The sequence below is a fragment of the Melanotaenia boesemani genome, chromosome 3, assembly GCF_017639745.1.
Source record: "Melanotaenia boesemani isolate fMelBoe1 chromosome 3, fMelBoe1.pri, whole genome shotgun sequence".
In the NCBI taxonomy this organism is placed as follows: Eukaryota; Metazoa; Chordata; class Actinopteri; order Atheriniformes; family Melanotaeniidae; genus Melanotaenia; species Melanotaenia boesemani.
The window spans coordinates 38,917,087-38,934,736 of NC_055684.1; the positions used below are offsets into that span (position 1 = coordinate 38,917,087).

The 17,650-nt window shown below is 40.6% G+C and overlaps 1 protein-coding gene across 1 annotated transcript; it reads left to right on the forward strand.

The window, feature by feature from the left end:
* The first annotated feature begins 5,597 nt into the window (after nucleotides 1–5,597).
* On the forward strand, nucleotides 5,598–17,524 carry gnl3l (guanine nucleotide binding protein-like 3 (nucleolar)-like). Its single transcript, XM_041981016.1, has 15 exons — nucleotides 5,598–5,694; nucleotides 5,777–5,820; nucleotides 9,906–10,016; nucleotides 10,119–10,235; nucleotides 10,321–10,404; nucleotides 10,483–10,618; nucleotides 10,695–10,798; nucleotides 10,918–11,062; nucleotides 11,444–11,531; nucleotides 12,291–12,468; nucleotides 12,554–12,696; nucleotides 12,767–12,903; nucleotides 16,843–17,006; nucleotides 17,102–17,273; nucleotides 17,414–17,524. The coding sequence occupies exons 1-15, from the start codon at nucleotides 5,682–5,684 to the stop codon at nucleotides 17,464–17,466; spliced, it is 1,689 nt and encodes a 562-aa protein (XP_041836950.1). The 5' UTR covers nucleotides 5,598–5,681; the 3' UTR covers nucleotides 17,467–17,524.
* Nucleotides 17,525–17,650: the final 126 nt, after the last annotated feature.

Consider the following 17,650-nt stretch of genomic DNA (forward strand, 5'->3'; position numbering starts at 1 on the left):
TCAATGCCACTCATTACACTCCTCCCTCCCTTAAATGTGACTCGTCCCCAGGTCATAGCACATAGTCACTGGACCACACTGGTGGTCGCCTTTGTCGCTGTGATCGTTGTTCTTGAGGAAACTGTTTACGATGTAGCTGTGAACCCTGCTGGTTGTCCTCGCCCTGTTCGTTGTCACTGTCCTGCTGGTTGTCCTCCTCAGACTGACCAACCAGCTGGCTGCCCTCATCCGGCTTGTTGTGCTGATCATGGACTTGCAGGTTTGTTGACTCCATTGTCTGTTGAGCATCCGGATTGGGGTTGACCAAAAGATCCTGTGACAAGCATGCTGGTTTCCTGTCCTTCCTCCCCTCCACCAATGCAACTGAGCCAGGGACATGCCAAGGGACCCAGCTGGTACTACGTTTCTCCTCCATACACAATGTCCGATCGTTCTGCCCCTCCATCCTTGGATTGTCTGACTTTTCTAAAAATCTAGTTTTTTAAATTTAAAGTATGACAAATTGCCATCAAACATAGCAAATTAATAGCCAAACTCTATAAACAAAAAGAAATTGAGATTATAAATTAACTAAACCGAATTTGCTCCAAATCTCTTTTTGATGATGATAAACAACAACGAAGCATTCTAGTGTTTCCTTAATGATCTTTACATTAAAAAAAACAAAAGGAGCCTTTCTCAGATCACGAGCAAAATGATAGAGCTTGGTGACAAAAGTACAGCTTATTACTGTAATTTGGAAAAGAAAAGACAAGAGAGAAATGTGATTAAAAAACTTCATATTGATGGGCAACTATGCACTGACCCTCAAAAGATCTCTAATGAAATATCTTCTTTTTATAACAAGCTGTACGTCTCGTCTTATTCCAAACCTGAAACTGACTCATTTTTCCAGTCAACTAAAAATTTAATTTCTAAAATCAATGATAATGTTGAAAATATCTGCCAAACAGAAGTAGCTATGCAAGAACTGGAAAAGACATTAGGTTGCCTGTCCAAAGATGAAGCTCCAGGGTGTGATGGGCTGACTAACTTTTACAAGATCTTCTGGGAGCATATTAAGGTTTTGATTTTTGAAATGATTAAAGAAGTAATAGAAAATGGGTCTCTCACACATACTATGAAACAAGGAGTGCTCACACTTATTTCCAAACCGGGTGAAGACGCCACATATCTTGACAATTTAAGACCCGTAACCCTTCTGAACAATGATTACAAACTCCTAACACATATATTAGCAAACAGACTCAAATTAGGTGTAACACAAATCATCTCTGAAACTCAATCTGGTTTTATAAAAGGTCGCTATTCATAACAATCTACGCCTCATTCTAGATCTAATTGACTATGAATATCTCATTGATACCGAAGGTTTTATTCTATTTTTAGATTTCTACAAGGCCTTTGATATGATTGAACATAATTTTATGTTTCAAGCACCACTGTTATTTGGTTTTGGAAGTAAACTTATTAATGTAGTCCAAACATTTTATTATGATACCATTAGTTCTGTTTGTTTACCTCAGGGTACCTCCCAGAGATTTAGTATTAATAAAGGCATAAAACAAAGATGCCCAAATGCTGACTTTGGCAAGCTATTAATTGCAAATAATGAAAATTCTATACGCCAACTGGCTGACGATACAACCATTTTCCTAAAAGACAAATCCCCAAAATACTTCAAATTACTGACACCTTTTCTAAAGCCTCAGGCCTCAAACTGAACTTAAATAAATGTGAGATTTTACCTTTTAAACCATGCACTTTATGTGATGCATGCAATATCCCCATTAAATCCACTGTTAAATATCTCGGCACGCAAATAACTAAGGACAAAAAAAACAAAACAAAAAAAAAAAACCTGGAAGAAAATGAATATTTGGGACAAACTGGAGAATTGTACCACTTTCTTAAATAATTGGGCAGAAAGAGATTTGTCCATTTTTGGTAGAATTCTAGTCACTAAAACTGAAAGTATATCTAGGCTTATATATCCAGCCTATTCTTTAGGAGTCCTCAAACAAGCAATTATATCTATTAACCAAACAAACTTTAACTTTACATGGAAGAAAAAAAACACACTTTATTAAAAAACGTAATTAATTAAAAAATATAAAGATGGAGGTATACAAGCATCAGAATTTGACAGCCTAAATGGCACCTTAAAAATAAAATGTCTTAAATCATTCTTTAAATATCCAAATGGTATATGGTTTATAATTCCTAATAAAATCTTTTCCAACTCAGGAGGAACCCAATTTTTACTCAGCTGTGACTTCAGTGTTAAAAAACTACCCATTCAACTCTCATCTTTTCATCAGCAAGTTCTTCTTTATTGGAGAATAATTTATAAACACAGTTAGAGTCCACATAATATTCCTCTGTGGAACTGCCAGTTCATAACTATTAGAGACAAATCCCCTTTTACTCAAAAATGGTTTGAAAAGGGAATTTGGTCGTTAATGCATTTATTAAATGACAATGCTACGCTCGGGTCTGTTGAGGAATTCTCCGCCAAATTGACACACAAACAGATAAGAAAGAATTCATTAAAATTACTGGGCCTATCCCTCAAAATATGTCATGCAGCATCCTTCTTATTTAATAACCCTAATTGCAGGCATCCTACTATTCCCAAGCTTCTAATTAACGGGTACAATATATCGACTGTCAAACTCCCAAACCATCAAATTAGAAAATACTTCAATGATGCTCTCGTTTCCTACATCTCAAACCCAAATGATATATCCAAGTATTTTACCAATCCTGAAAAAAGATAAATTAGACCTAATTATTTAAAACTACCCCCTAAAGCTAAGCAAATCCACTTCAAAGTTTTCACAGGTATATACCCCTCCAAGGGATGGCTGAGACAGCGCGTCGGGATTGAAGAAAACTGTTGTTCGTTCTGTGATGTAAACACTGAATCTACTGAGCACCTGTTCTTTGAATGTATGTACCCTAAAGCTGTTTAGGACGATGTACACACCCAGGATCCCACATTTAACAGATTATTCTACCAAGGATATAATTTTTGGGACTCTTTTAAAGACATGGAATGTGTTTTAAATGTAATTCTTATTTTGGGTAAATTTTTCATCCAGATTCCTAAAAAACAAACATCCTTCTTCACTTTCCAAAAAGAGCTGTGCCTGTATTTCTCATCTGTAAGCTTCAGAAAAGAAAAGAAAACTGCTGTAAAACTCGAAAATGTGACAGATGCTCTGAATCTTATGGACAACTAATACATCTGTTTAATAATGTTTTTTGTTTTACTTTATCTGTGTACTTTTAGTTATTTATCATCTATTATGATTTATGACTCTTAATTGTGGAACACTTGTTACTTTTGCCACAAATATTGTAAACTTTGATATTGGTAATAATAATAAAAAATAAAAAAGATCAGGAGCGTCTGAATCCATGGGCTCAACTACTCAGCAGACTCCCGCATGCGTGTTTCCCTCTTCTCTACAGGTTGTTGGTGGGCTAGGCTCCACGACGGAGAGGGGGCGCATGGACACCAGAGGAAGTGTCGGAAGTGCCCGCCTGGAGCGCTGCCAGAGGCTGCATGCGTGGACATCTTTAGGAACATTTTAAGGACCAAGACTGGAAGATGGCTCACCTGAATGAGAATAAACTGTTTTAAAACCTGGACCTTTTTTAGTGTGGCTTCTAACTCTGCTCCCTCACGGTGACGTTGGCCTTAGTGGGCCACATGCCACCCGTGACATACTCTCTGCAGGCTTTAGTGACTGGAAAACTGCAGCTACACGCCTTGGTGAACATGAAGGATCAGAGAGCCACAGTAAGGCGCTGGTTACTGATGTTATGGGCTGTGCTGATGCTGGGTGTATAGATTCAGAGCTGAAAAAACTGTTTGACAATCAATGCCAGTACTCTGGTCCCAAAGAGGGTGGTTGCAGTGGTGATGTTTTTGGCAGAGAGAGGACTGCCTCTCAGGGGACATAACGAAATTTCTGGGCAGCCTGATAATGGAAAGGTTATTGGGTTTATGGGGGGTGGCACTCCCAAAATTAGCCTAGGGGCCCACGACCGAGAGATTAAACTTTCACCAAATGTAGACATTTTTAAATCCAGGTTAAAAACATTTCTTTTCTTATGTGCCTATGCATGAAATCTGCACGGAAACCTTTTAATTATTTTGCTTTTAATCATTTTAATGTAATTTATTATTTTATTGTGATTCTTGTTATGTGTAGATTATGTGTTGATGCCTTTTACTATTTCTTAATATCTGTGATGCTTTTGTTTTATGTAAAGCACTTTGAATTGTCCTGTACATGAAATGTGCTGTAGAAATAAACTCTCTTGCCCTGTAGTCATTCAGACAGTCAGGGGGGCTCTCTTTGGGGAGGGGAACAATGGTAGTGGTCTTAAAGCTAGATGGAACAGTTCTTTGGTTGAGGGAGAGGTTAAATATGGAGGTGAGAATGTCTGTCAGCTCAATGGCACATGCTCTGAAGGCTTGTCCAGAGATGTTGTCTGGCCCTGCCGCTTTGTGGGGGTTGATCCTCCTCAGTGCTTTTTTTCCCCCCTGGGCTGATGAGACGTCCGGTGAGGGGGAGGGGGGTGTTGCTGTCCAGGAGCCTCCGCTCTGTGTGGCGAATGGAGGTCTGAAAGCGGGTGTAAAATGTGTTGAGGTCATCAGGCAGACTGTCTGTGTTGCTGTTGGTACCGGAGCTGCACCAATTAAACCATTAAACAGGCTTTGGTTAATCTCTGCTTTGTCAAGTAGACTGTCAATTTGGAGAGCTTACGGATTACAAAGCAAATGTGCCAGGCCCAAATGGGCCTATTAATTTCATGGAATAACCTGAGGTGTTCCTTTAATCTGGTTTGGTGATCACGGATGTACAAAACTGTCACGTGCATTTTTGAGGGCATTCACAATCAAAAAAGGAGAAACTGTAAGAATCATCCGATGTGGTCGGCCATTTACTTAAAACATTAACACGATACATTAAGCAGAAATACTACAGTTTATATTCTAGCATCTATGACATGATTAGTTACTCACACCAAGTTTGGTTTAAATCTGCAACTCTTACAGTATGTTATTTCATTTAACAAGGCAAGTGTGTATAAAACTATGAAATGTACAAATGTAACTTTAGTATATAATAATTACTCAACAAATAAATTATACACATCTGCATGTTATGCTGTGATTTAGTTTATTATTATTATTATTATTATTATTATTATTATTATTATTATTGTCATCGGTGATAGATAGATAGATAGATAGATAGATAGATAGATAGATAGATAGATAGATAGATACTGAAAGTTTTTTGCTTTAATATATATTAATTTGAATAAATACATTGTAGGAAATTTTCTATTTAAAAGAACATTACCGTACTAGTAAATTTACAGTTTTTAATCTAGACGTCCTCACTTACAGTAATAAGATACTGAGCAAGTCTGTTTTGTTCATAGTTTTCCGTTGTTTGTTCATTTCCATGTGAAACTGCAGGTGTTCAGTGGAAGTATTAATATAAAGGGAACATATGGTACATGTGACACCTTGAAGAGTTACTGTAAGGCTTTTGTTTTGATAGTCAACCGGATGTTGACAATGACGTCAACGTACGCGCATGTCAACCCTCTTACTCTGCACGTGAACTCCGTGGAAGAGGAACACGACAGTTGTCATGACTAAAGCCAGTAAGTAGTTAATGTTTTAGCTCAGTGTGAGCATGTGAGTGGGTTTAACGGATTTCTGTTGTGTTTTTAATTTTCTTTACAGAACAAAAACGCGCCAAACGACTGAGCGTCTTCGGGAAATTTAAGGTAAGTGCTACCCGGCTAACCTTATCTGGGGCTAACTTTTACAGCTAGAGTCTCTCTTTAGTCACCATTGGCAGGGGCGATTTTTGGCTCCGTCTGGCCCTGAGATCTGCAACGTTTATGAATAAAGAGACATATTTACCACATATCCCATTAAATTAATACAGTTTAGAGCCGCAGCACCCACGTGACTCTTAAAAGTAACTTACAATAAACGAAACTGTTAACATTGTCTTTAAATTCTGAACCAGAGTTCATACGTCTACATACAGCGCCCTGTGTCTGCGTGGCTCAGCTCAGTACAGTCTGCAGGAGCTGAATCCGTTTGTTGTGATGTATGTCGTGAATTCAGTGCCTGTCATTGATGGCTTTTGCAGAGAGAAACATAAGCCTCGTTTCCACCAACGGGTGCGGATATGGTTTGTAAACTGTAAGCTCATTGCGTTCCCACAGCCAACCGTAACCTTGCTTGAGAGGCGGAGCATCAGTCGGAAAGCGTAAACCTCAGCTACGTAAAAGCATGACGCCATCGCAGCTCCTTCTTATATTATAGACCAGGGGGGTCAAACTCAAGTACACAGTGGGCCAAAATAAAAAAACAAAAAAATGGAACAAGTTGAGGACCAGACTGGATCCGTGTTTGTTAAAAACGTATTATTGCCTACAAAACATTAATCATTAAATAAATGAAAATATCCATTCATCCATTTTCTTCCGCTTATCCAGAGTCGGGTCGCGGGGGCTGCTGCCTAAGCAGGGAAACCCAGACTTCCCTCTCCCCGGCCACATTCACCAGCTCATCCGGAGGGATCCCGAGGCGTTCCCAGGCCAGCCGAGAGATGTAGTCCATCCAGCGTGTCCTGGGTCTGCCCCGGTGCCTCTTTACGGTGGGACGTGCCCGGAACACCTCACCAGGGAGGCGTCCAGGAGGCATCCTAACCAGATGCCCGAGCCACCTCATCTGGGTACTCTCGATGTGGAGGAGCAGCGGCTCTACTCTGAGCACCTCCCGGATCACCAAGCTTCTCACTCTATCTCTAAGGGAGAGCCCGGCCACCCTGCGGAGAAAACTCATTTCGGCCGCTTGTATTCGCAATCTTGTTCTTTCGGTCACTACCCACAGCTCGTGGCCATAGGTGAGGGTAGGAACGTAGATCGTCCGGTAAATCGAGAGCTTTGCTTTTTGGCTCAGCTCCTTCTTCACCACGACAGACCGATGCAGAGTCCGCATCACTGCAGACGCCGCACCGATCCGCCTGTCCATCTCCCGCTCCATCCTTCCCTCACTCGTGAACAAGACCCCGAGATACGTGAACTCCTCCACTTGGGTTCACCACCTGCAGGAGGGGCCATAGGGGTCGGGTGCATTGTGAGCTGGGTGGCTGCCAGAGGCGGAGACCCTGGCGGTCTGATCCTTGGCTGCAAAAGCTAGCTCTAGGGACGTAAATGAAAATATGTCTTTTCAAATCTGTTGCATTAATTTCTTATGGCTCTATATGCATTAATTTCAAATGAAAACGTTTTCTACATAACAGCCAAAAATAATTTCCTCATTTGAAAAATCAAATGCCCTGTCATAGCAAGAGAAAAATGCAAAGAACTGCATTGAAGGTCAGTTTTCTACAGGTATATGTAAGGGATAATGCCCGACAAGGTGTCCATTATCATAAATTAATGGACGAAGCGGAGGACGGTTGGCTCCGCAAAGTCCATTAATTTATGCTATAACATGGTCTGGGTGAATACTCGATTCTGACTGGCTGGAGGGTGTCCATTAAAAAGTGATAATGGACACCTAGAAAGAAGTTCTGGTCAAATAGCCTTATTGCTGTAAATTATTGCGCTGAATAAATAGTAGTTGGTAACCACGGCAACAGAAACTCAGACGCCCAGACATGCCAGATCAGAGCAGCCTGCAGGCTTATTGAACATGTAGAAAACTTTCTGGTTGGTTAAATTGGTTCCCCATCGAAAGGGTCCCAACAGAGTAGGACAGGTCTGGTCGGCTATGAGTACCCTTCCCAGTTTTTGCATGTGGAAATACAAAAGGATGCGCCCGCCCCGCACCCGTTGGTGGAAACGAGGCTTTACTGTAGGTCAAATATTCTGAACTATGCGACATTTGTTTAGATGCCCAGATGTTTTAGTGAATGGTTCTTTGGTGGAGTCTCTATTTGTCTTATCATCTCTCAGGTTGCAGCAGCAGTTGAGTTTGAGTCTTTAAAGCGTGCACTGCTCAACTTTCCACACAAGTTCTGAAATTGCTTTTTGTCACTCATTTTCAATGTTGTACTTTTAAGCAAATGCTGTTCTGAAAACGTCTTTCAATGCTACATTTTTTATATATGCTAATTTCTTGGCACAAATCAAGCACATGGGGAAGTCAGCATGGTTGTCAATGACTGTAAACTTATTTGTCCGGGTTGAATTTCACTGTTTTGTTTAGAGCCAGGGTTTTTCTTTTCTTCTACATCCTGCACGTTTCCCTCCTCCATTTTCTCTCCAACTCATTTCTGACGGATGTCTGCATACACCCGCGTAGAGCCAAGCGGGGTTTATAGGTCTGACTGAGGCAGCCCCGTATCAGCCAAGGAAAGAACCAATGGTCTGGAAATCCAAGACCTGTACTTTTACTGAATTAGGCTGGCATAGGGAGCAAAGTGAAGGGAGGTGGACACTTGCTTGATTAATTAATTAATTAGACCACCAATCTATGAGTTAAAAATATAAATAATATAGCTAACTATGAATAAATTAACTGTGTCAGCTCACTGGGAAAATACTGTGTATACGTAATGTTGAGTCCATCTCTGGCTGTTGGTGTATGTTTTGTTTGACTGGATGGTGTAACGTCAAAAGTGTGGTTTGCTCTAAAAAACGGACACATAATATGCCACTAAGACTCAGTGTGAAATGGCCATTATTTAGCATTCAATGCGTCCCTTTCCCACCTTGATTGATGGCATAAACAGATGTACAGTGTCTGTTGTTGAGACGTTGTATAGACTGTAGAATAATATTCCTAAACTGTAAAACAAATTTCTTACTTGCTTTTCCTCACTTAATCCTGCAGGTTTCTTATTAAACTTACAAACTATCACAGATATTATGTGACATTACAATGAAGCTGTAGCTTTCCAGGTTTTATTCTGATGCCTTTTAAGTAAGTAAAACTTTTATTTATATAGCACATTTAAAGATACTGATCAGAAAGTGCTGTGCAGAAGAAAACTTTAAACATTAGATACAGTACGACAGAATATTTTGATGAAAGCAGTTGTAAAATGATGCATTTTACTTATAAAGCTCCACAGTCTGCAGATCTCAAACTAAAAGGCAGAAAAGGCTCTGTCGCCTTTAGTTTTCAGCCTCATACCTGGCACAACCAGCAGGCCCTGGTCACATGACCTTAGGGACCTGCTAGGGACATGCAGATGGGGCTTGATCATTCGGAGCCCTATAAGTGAGGACCAAGACCCTGAAGTGTCCTCTGGAGTAGATAGGGGGCCAATGGAGCCGGACAAGTAGCGGAGACATGAGACAACTTCATCAGAAGCCTGGCAGCAGCGTTCTGTACAATCTGCAGACGTAACGATGATGCTTTGTTTAGGCAGGCGAGTAATGAGTCTCTAACAAACAAAAGCATGAATAACATTTCCAGCTCTGTTCCAGATAATTCTACTTAGCTTAGCAATATCTGGTAAATGATACAAACACGAGCCAACCAGAGGCTGAACATGATCCTCTAACATGGGGATCACCTGAGCCTGCATCCTGCAGGTTTTTAATGTGTCCCTGCTGCATCTGGTTCAAGCGAAATAGTTCAGCAGCAGCTTGTTGTCAAGGTCTGCACCAGCATCTTCGCCTCCCATTATTAGAGCAGGTGTGCTGCAGCATGGACAGACTGAAAACCTGCAGGACACACTGGCTCAAGAGGTCTGGAGTTGGTGATCGAAAGTAAAATTCACCCCAAGATTCCTGATGGAAGAGGCTAATGGACCGCGAGTTTCCATTATTAGAGTTTTATGCTTTTTAGGTGCACAGACATGAATTTAATATACCAAAAACTTTGTATTTAAATTCTGCAGACTAAAGATGGACGGAAAGGTGACGCCTCAGGGTTGCCCAAGACTACAGACCTGTCAGCTGTCCAGCATGTCAAGAACGCTAGGAAACCAGAGGACATCAGGAGACAAAGAGTAGATATTTAAGTCTTCCCTGTCCTAGATTTAAAGCCACAGTGATGGTAAAATGTTTTTAAGTAGCTGGTCTTGAATTCACTTATTTTATTTTCTAATCAGGTTCAAGAACTCCAGGAAAAGCAGAAACAGTCCAGAGAGCGTGAGATGATGAAGAGAAGAAATTTGCACAGCTTTCAAAACGACATCCTACAGCGACAACGAGAGTTTGAGCAGAAGGTGAACAGGAGCCCGCCGTGGACTGAAGGTCAGGCATTTCGTTCAGTCTGTTGCAGTAATTTGTTTTCTTTGGTTGTGATTGCAGGAGACAGAGATGCAGAATTTAGAGAAACATGTCAACTTTGAAAATGAGAATTCCAGAAAAGCGTATTACAGGGAATTTAAAAAGGTAGGTTGCTGTGTGATCAGTGCCACACATCGGTCCACATCTGTTGAATAACACTCACATGTAGATGTTTTTCTTAAGGTGGTGGAGGCTTCAGATGTCATTCTGGAGGTTTTGGATGCACGAGACCCTCTGGGCTGCAGATGTCCTCAGGTGGAGCAGGCAGTCATCCAAAGTGGAACCAACAAAAAGATAGTTTTAGTCCTCAATAAGATCGGTAAGAAAGACAGCAGCACAGTAGAAGATGCAGAACTTACTTAGTGAAATATTAACAATTGTGCTTTTGATTATAGATTTGGTGTCAAAGGAAATTGTGGAAAAGTGGATTAGGTATCTTCGTAATGAGTTTCCCACTGTAGCTTTCAAAGCATCGACTCAGCAGCAAACAAAGAACTTGGTAAGTAGTGAAGAGATGTTTTTGAATCACTAATTTTAAAAAAGCTGTGTAATAAAAGTTTATGAAATAAAAATTGACATCACTGTAAAACATAATTGGATGTCTCTTTGGGTGGAAAGAAACGCAGTAACGTGCCAGTGACACAAGCCACCTCAGAGCTCCTGAGCAGCAGCGCATGCGTTGGAGCAGACTGCCTCATGAAGCTGCTCGGCAACTACTGCCGCAACCAGGATTTAAAGACGGCCATCACTGTCGGTGTTGTAGGTAAGCACCAGCATCCAGTTATGCCTAAATGTGCCGCCGCACACGAGGAGCTGCCACGGTCTTCTGTGTTTGTGTCCACACAGAGTCTCTGCAGGCAGTGCTGGTAATAAACCACATTAAACCAAAGAATTCACAGCTGATGAGTGTAAAAAAGCTCTGAGTGAGACTTCATCCATAGCCTCGGTAGAGAGATGATTTATGCTCTGGGGTGTCAAACATCTGATTGAAATTAAATAAATCCAGCAGCTTCTTGTCAAGGTTTGTTGGAGCAGGGAAACAACAAAAACCTGCAGGATAGCGAAGTTTAACAGCCGTGCTCTAAACTGTTCATTTTTATATTAAACGTGATCTAAATGGAAATGTTTTGCTCCTGTTTTGCAGGTTTTCCTAATGTGGGAAAGAGCAGTTTGATCAACAGTCTGAAACGGGCGCGGGCGTGTAGCGTTGGAGCCACTCCTGGTGTCACAAAGTACGTTTACAAAGCTGTTCCTGTCATCGTTGTGCTTGTTTTCCCCTGCCGCTGGTTTACACACTGGACAAGGCAGATGACTACCCAGGGCCCCAAAACAGATGGTTGGTTTTTATCTTTAGTTCCTAATCCAAGCCAAGAGAATTCATTTTCAATTCTCTCTTAAAAGAGAAGTTATGGTCTTTTTCTGGCAAGTTGAGACATTTTAGAGTGTAATAAAATCAAAGGTCATTTTATCTATCATTAAAAACTGTGTTTCTATTGGTATCTAATAATTTTACTAAAATAACTTATGTTTTATTCTCTTGAAAAGAACCATTTATATCTACTTGTTGGGGTCCACATACATGGAAGCTGCCATATTTGGGCCACCATTTTTACTACAGTGTCTGTCTCGGGGCTCTCTTCACGCAACGTTTCCATGCAAAAGCCCAAATTTTTTCTTTTACATTTTTGCACAACAGCAGAGTGAGAACTGCCTCCATGCAGACTGAAAACACAGATAGGACTGGAAATGATGCATTCCAGGCCTGAAGAGATGAAACTATGCATGACATGAGGACATGACCACTCGTATAGAGGGTGTTGGTTATTTAATGCAGAGAGAACCGGCCTGTTCATCAAATAAATTTGGGACTTTGGGACTTTTTTTTGGGGGGAGTCAGCATCAACTAATTAACACAAAGAGATCAATCTGTGAAATGACCACGGTAATGTTTTAACGTATTAATGGTTGCTGATGAGCTGTTTGGATTTCAGGTGTCTTCAAGAAGTCCATTTGGACAAACACATAAAGCTCCTAGATTGTCCTGGCATCGTCATGGCAACATCAACAACTGACGCAGCAATGATTCTTCGTAACTGTGTGAAAATCGAGCAGCTTGTAGATCCCCTTCCACCTGTTGAAGCCATCCTTCGACGCTGTAACAAGGCACAGGTAAGACAAGTCGCCTCTTCGATCAGGTGTATATTTATTATGTATTTTAAACAACACCTTGACATCAGTTCTGATGTTTATGCAGATTATGGAACATTATGGCGTTCCAGACTTTCAGACAGCTCTGGAGTTCTTGGCATTGCTTGCTCGACGGCAAGGCAAACTAAGGAAGGGAGGCCTGCCCGACACCGACAAAGCAGCTAAAGGCGTTCTGATGGACTGGACAGGGTTGGTTTGAGGACAAACGATTTTAAGTGATTTTAGCACTGCATTTTACTATTGTACTTTTTTTGCTCAGAGGAAGGATCACCTACTTCACACACCCTCCAGAGACTCACACCCTCCCCACACACATCAGTGCGGAGATTGTTACAGAGATGGGTAAAGCCTTTGACTGGGATGAGCTGGAAAAAGGAAATCAGGAAGTTCTTGCAGGTAAATGGAAGAGAATCTTTTATCTTTAGCATTAATACAAAACAGCGCAGCATATTTTGTACTATTGTAAGTTCAAGTTTATTTATATCGCACATTTACTGCAACCCCAGTTGGCCAAAGTTCTGAACAATAAAACAACATTTTCATCTCTCATTGAACTCTGCCCAGCTGGTTACTCCTTTATCGGTCAGCCTTGGACATCTGGCCGTGGAGGCGGAGTTGCTGCGGTTTTTAGGACCCGTTTTGCATGTCGATCCGTGAACGTCGGACACTTTGCTTCGTTTGAACTGCAACTGATTAAAGTGGGTGATAAAACCCCCTTTTACTGCGCTATTGTCTACCGTCCACCTGGTCCAAACAGTCGGTTTTTAGTTGAATTTAGTGACTTTTTATCCTCCACTTTGAAGCTGTCCAGCCTGGTTATAGTTGGTGATTTTAACATACATGTTGATGATGACTCTGACCTCTTTGCCAGAGGTTTCATCAGTATCATGGATTCTTTTAATTTTACCCAGCATGTGTCTGTGCCCACACATGCCGAAGGCCACACATTAGACCTTGTTTTTACTTTGGGGTTGGATATTGATTGTCTTTTTTCTGAGGACATTTTTATTTCTGATCACCTCTGTATTTTATTTAATTTGTCCTTTCCTGTGTCGATCTCTCCTGCTCGGAGAGAGGTGAGCTCTCGTATCATCGACTCCTCTACTGCTGGTGTTTTTTCTGATGCTTTTCATTTAGTCTTATCCTCTGATGACGACCTTGATCTCTCCATTGATCTTCTTAATGATTTTAGTCTTTCCATTTTAGATAAAGTTTGTCCTGTTAAAACCAGATTTGCTTCTGTTGCTAAGTTATCCCCTTGGTTAAACGACAGCACTCGCTGTCTAAAACGCTGCTGTAGAAGAGCTGAGCGGTTGTGGAAGAAAACTGGTTTGCATGTCCACCTGCTTTACTTGAAGGATCTCCTGGCTTCCTTTAATGATGCTGTTAGAGATGCAAGGGCTGCCTACTTCTCAGATCTAATCACAAAAAGTCGTGGTAATCCTAAAGTGTTATTTAACACCATTACTAAATTAATTACTCCTACTGCTCTTGCTGTCCCTATTGCTTCAAATGAGGATTATGAAAAATTCCTAGCCTTTTTTTTCTGATAAAGTAAAAACGGTGAGAAGCTCTTTGTCTCCGTCAGCTGTGTTTCTGTCAGTTCCCAGTCCAGCTCGGCCTGTGATTATAGATAAATTTTCACCTGTTTCTTCATCCGAGCTGGTGACATTAGTTGGCTCAATGAAGGCATCTTCCTGCTCTCTTGATGTTCTACCTACATCCCTTTTTAAAGATGTCTTCCTGGCTATTGGTCCCTGTGTCCTCACAATAATTAACTCCTCTCTGCTGCTTGGTCAAGTTCCTGATTATTTCAAGAATGCTGTCATTCATCCACTCTTAAAAAAACCCAAGCTCGATCCCTCCCTCTTTAGCAGCTATAGACCTATTTCACATTTGCCATTTATCTCTAAAATTTTAGAAAAAATTGTTGCTAAGCAGTTTACAGCTGCTTTAGAGACGCATCATATCCTGGATCATTTCCAGTCTGGCTTTCGCAGGGCTCACTCCACTGAAACAGCCCTGCTTAGAGTCACCAATGACATCCTGATACAGAGCGATGCAGGTCATTGTTCTGTGTTATTGTTACTAGACTTGACCTCAGCTTTTGACGCTGTAGATCATCGCATCCTGCTGGACAGGCTGAAACACTGGGTGGGGGTTTCAGGATCTGCTTTTAAATGGTTCTCCTCTTACCTCTCTGGGAGGTTAGTCTCCGTGGCTGCTGCAAAGTTTAAATCCTCTTCTTCAGCTCTTGATTTTGGTGTTCCACAGGGGTCTGTTCTGGGTCCTTTATTGTTTATTTTATATTTGCTGCCTCTGCAGCACATTATCGGCTCTTTTAAAGATATTTCTTATCATTGTTATGCTGATGATATTCAGCTTTTTATTTCTTTTAAACCTCAGGATGTTTTTAAGATTCAGACATTGCTTGGGTGTTTGGATGCTGTCAGGAGCTGGATGAATGATAACTTTCTTCAACTTAATGATGAAAAAACCGAGGTCCTTGTTTGTGCCCCTGACAGATTTTTACCTGAGATAGCTGAGAGTCTCGGCCCACTGGCCTCATGCATTAAGCCCTCGGTCAGGAACCTTGGTGTAACCCTTGACCCTGCAATGTCCTTAGATGCACATGTAAAATTACTTGCTCGCTCTTGTTTCTATCACCTCAAAATCATTGCTAAGCTGCGCCCAGTTGTTTCACCATCTGAGATGGAGATGATCGTTCATGCCTTCATCTCATCCAGACTGGATTACTGTAATTCCCTCTTCACATGTTTAAACAAAAAATACCGTCTCCAGTTGGTTCAGAACGCTGCTGCAAGGCTGATAACTAAATACCCCAAATTCACCCATGTCACTCCTCTACTGATCCAGCTGCACTGGCTGCCCATCTATTACAGGGTGCATTTTAAAATTCTGGTGTTTACCTATCAAGCCCTACATGACCAGGCACCTGAATACATCAGGGATCTCCTACAGCTCTACGTGCCCAGCAGGTCCCTGAGATCGAGTCACCCACATCTGCTGGTTGTTAAACCAACACAGCTGAGAACTAAGGGGGACAGAGCCTTTGCAGCAGTGGCCCCTGTCCTCTGGAACTCCCTTCCTCTAGGCCTGAGATTTGTGGACTCCATGACCTCTTTTAAAAAGCAGCTAAAAACACATCTTTTTAAACTTGCTTTTACTTAGTTTTATTTGTTTTTATTATCTCTGTATTACTGTTATTCGGTGTTTTATCTCGTTGTTAAGCACTTTGTGATTTTATCTTGAAAGGTGCTATATAAATAAACATTTACTTACTTACTTACATAAAACACTACACAGTGAAACAATTAACACTACAAATCAGTAAAAATGACATAAGAATGGAATAAAATGTAAAAGCAAGCAAATGTCAAGCTCAACTATGTTCGAAAGTCAGTGCAAAGAAGTGGGTCTTGAGCAAGGACTTAAAACCAGAACCAGACTGGACAGCTCTGATATGAAATGGCAAACTGTCTCACAACTTTGGCACAGCAACCGAAAAAGCTCCGTCACTCCTGGATCTGAGCCTGGAGGACGGGCCCTTCAGAAGGAGCTGGGTGCGTTGTACTTTATAGTTAAATAAAATAGTTGGACATATTGTAGCACTTCATTCAACTAACTTTGTTGTTTTTAAAGTACGTTATAAATAAAGTTGCAGTACATTAAGTGAAACTTAATGGTGCTTTCAGGTGTACCTTGTAAACTCAAAACACCTACCTGAATTTCAGGAGTTTTTTAAACTAAAGTTTTTTTCTTCGTTGTTTGCTTTTTTTTTTCTTTTTTTTTTTTTCTTTTTTCTTAAAAAATTCAAAAAGAGCCATTTCTAATTCACTACACATTATCACACAAGAAAAACAAGTTGAAATTTGAATTATTAAGAGAAATACATTAAGAAGCACCTAGAAGCAGAAATCAGAGGGTAAATGTCGTCATAGTTTAGGCTTTGCTGAAATAGATGCACCTGCAGGTTTCAATCAGTCAGTTCCTTCATTTGTCCCCAATGGGGCATTATTGTGCAACAGCGGGAGCAACACATCAATCAATCAATCAAATCACATGTACATTAGAGAATAAAACGTAAATATACTCGATCAGAAAGGGCCTTACAGGGTCTGCGGTGGGTTTTGCTTGTACTTTTTAGCTCCTGTAAGAACAATATATCTGATTTTTATGTGCACATAATTTTTTTCCTGCATAATTTTAACATCCTTTAGATTGCTTTGTTTTTCTGATTCAAAAAGCTTGTATGCCGACTATATAAAAGGCAACACTTTATAAGATTTTTTATATATTTTTGCTGCATTTCAGAGTCCTCTTGTCCCGACATCCAAATGGGTTTGTGCATGGAAACCACTGGAATGACACAGGGTGGTCTGGATGAGTTTGATTGTGACACAGAGACAGAGGGAGGGTCAGTGGATGAGAAATCATTCAAAGAAACTGAGCCTATGGAAGATGATCAGGATGCAGAGGTGAGAAACATTCATCCTTTTTAATAACCTCCACTGTCATCGTGTGAGACTGTTGCTCTTACCTGTTACATCCGATTATCTTTCTTGCTTAATAGTTTGGACCAATGACAGTGGAAATAAAATCTCAGAAGAAGACTGACTCTTCTGCAAATAATGCCACTCCCAAAGCTCCAGATTTAAAGGATATTTTGAATGTAGATCCTTTACAGCAGGGCCAGGCGCTCATGGCTGCCAGCAAGAAGAGGAAAAAACAACTGAAAAGAGCTGGTTTGTGTAACTCTTCGTCTTTAATACCATTTTAGGGTCACCCAGTTGTTAGGAAACACAAAGGATTTGTTTTTGTTAAACTGTCATAAGAATTTTACAGTTTTAAAATTGCCATGTTTTTCTTGTTTTTCTTTCTTCAGACAAAATTGCCACCAAACTCTCAGACACGCTGACATCTGCAATGGACTTCTAATTTTCTGATGTCTGACTGAAATAAGATGAACAAAAATAAAATAAAGAGTCAAAAGTAATTATCTGATCTGTCTTTATTTGATGTAACTACTATTTTGTTTGAGACAAACAGGTTACAGTTTTCCCTGATAAAAGTTAAGCCTCTGGGACTTGAGTCTTCAGTTAGAATGATGCAGATTTATGGT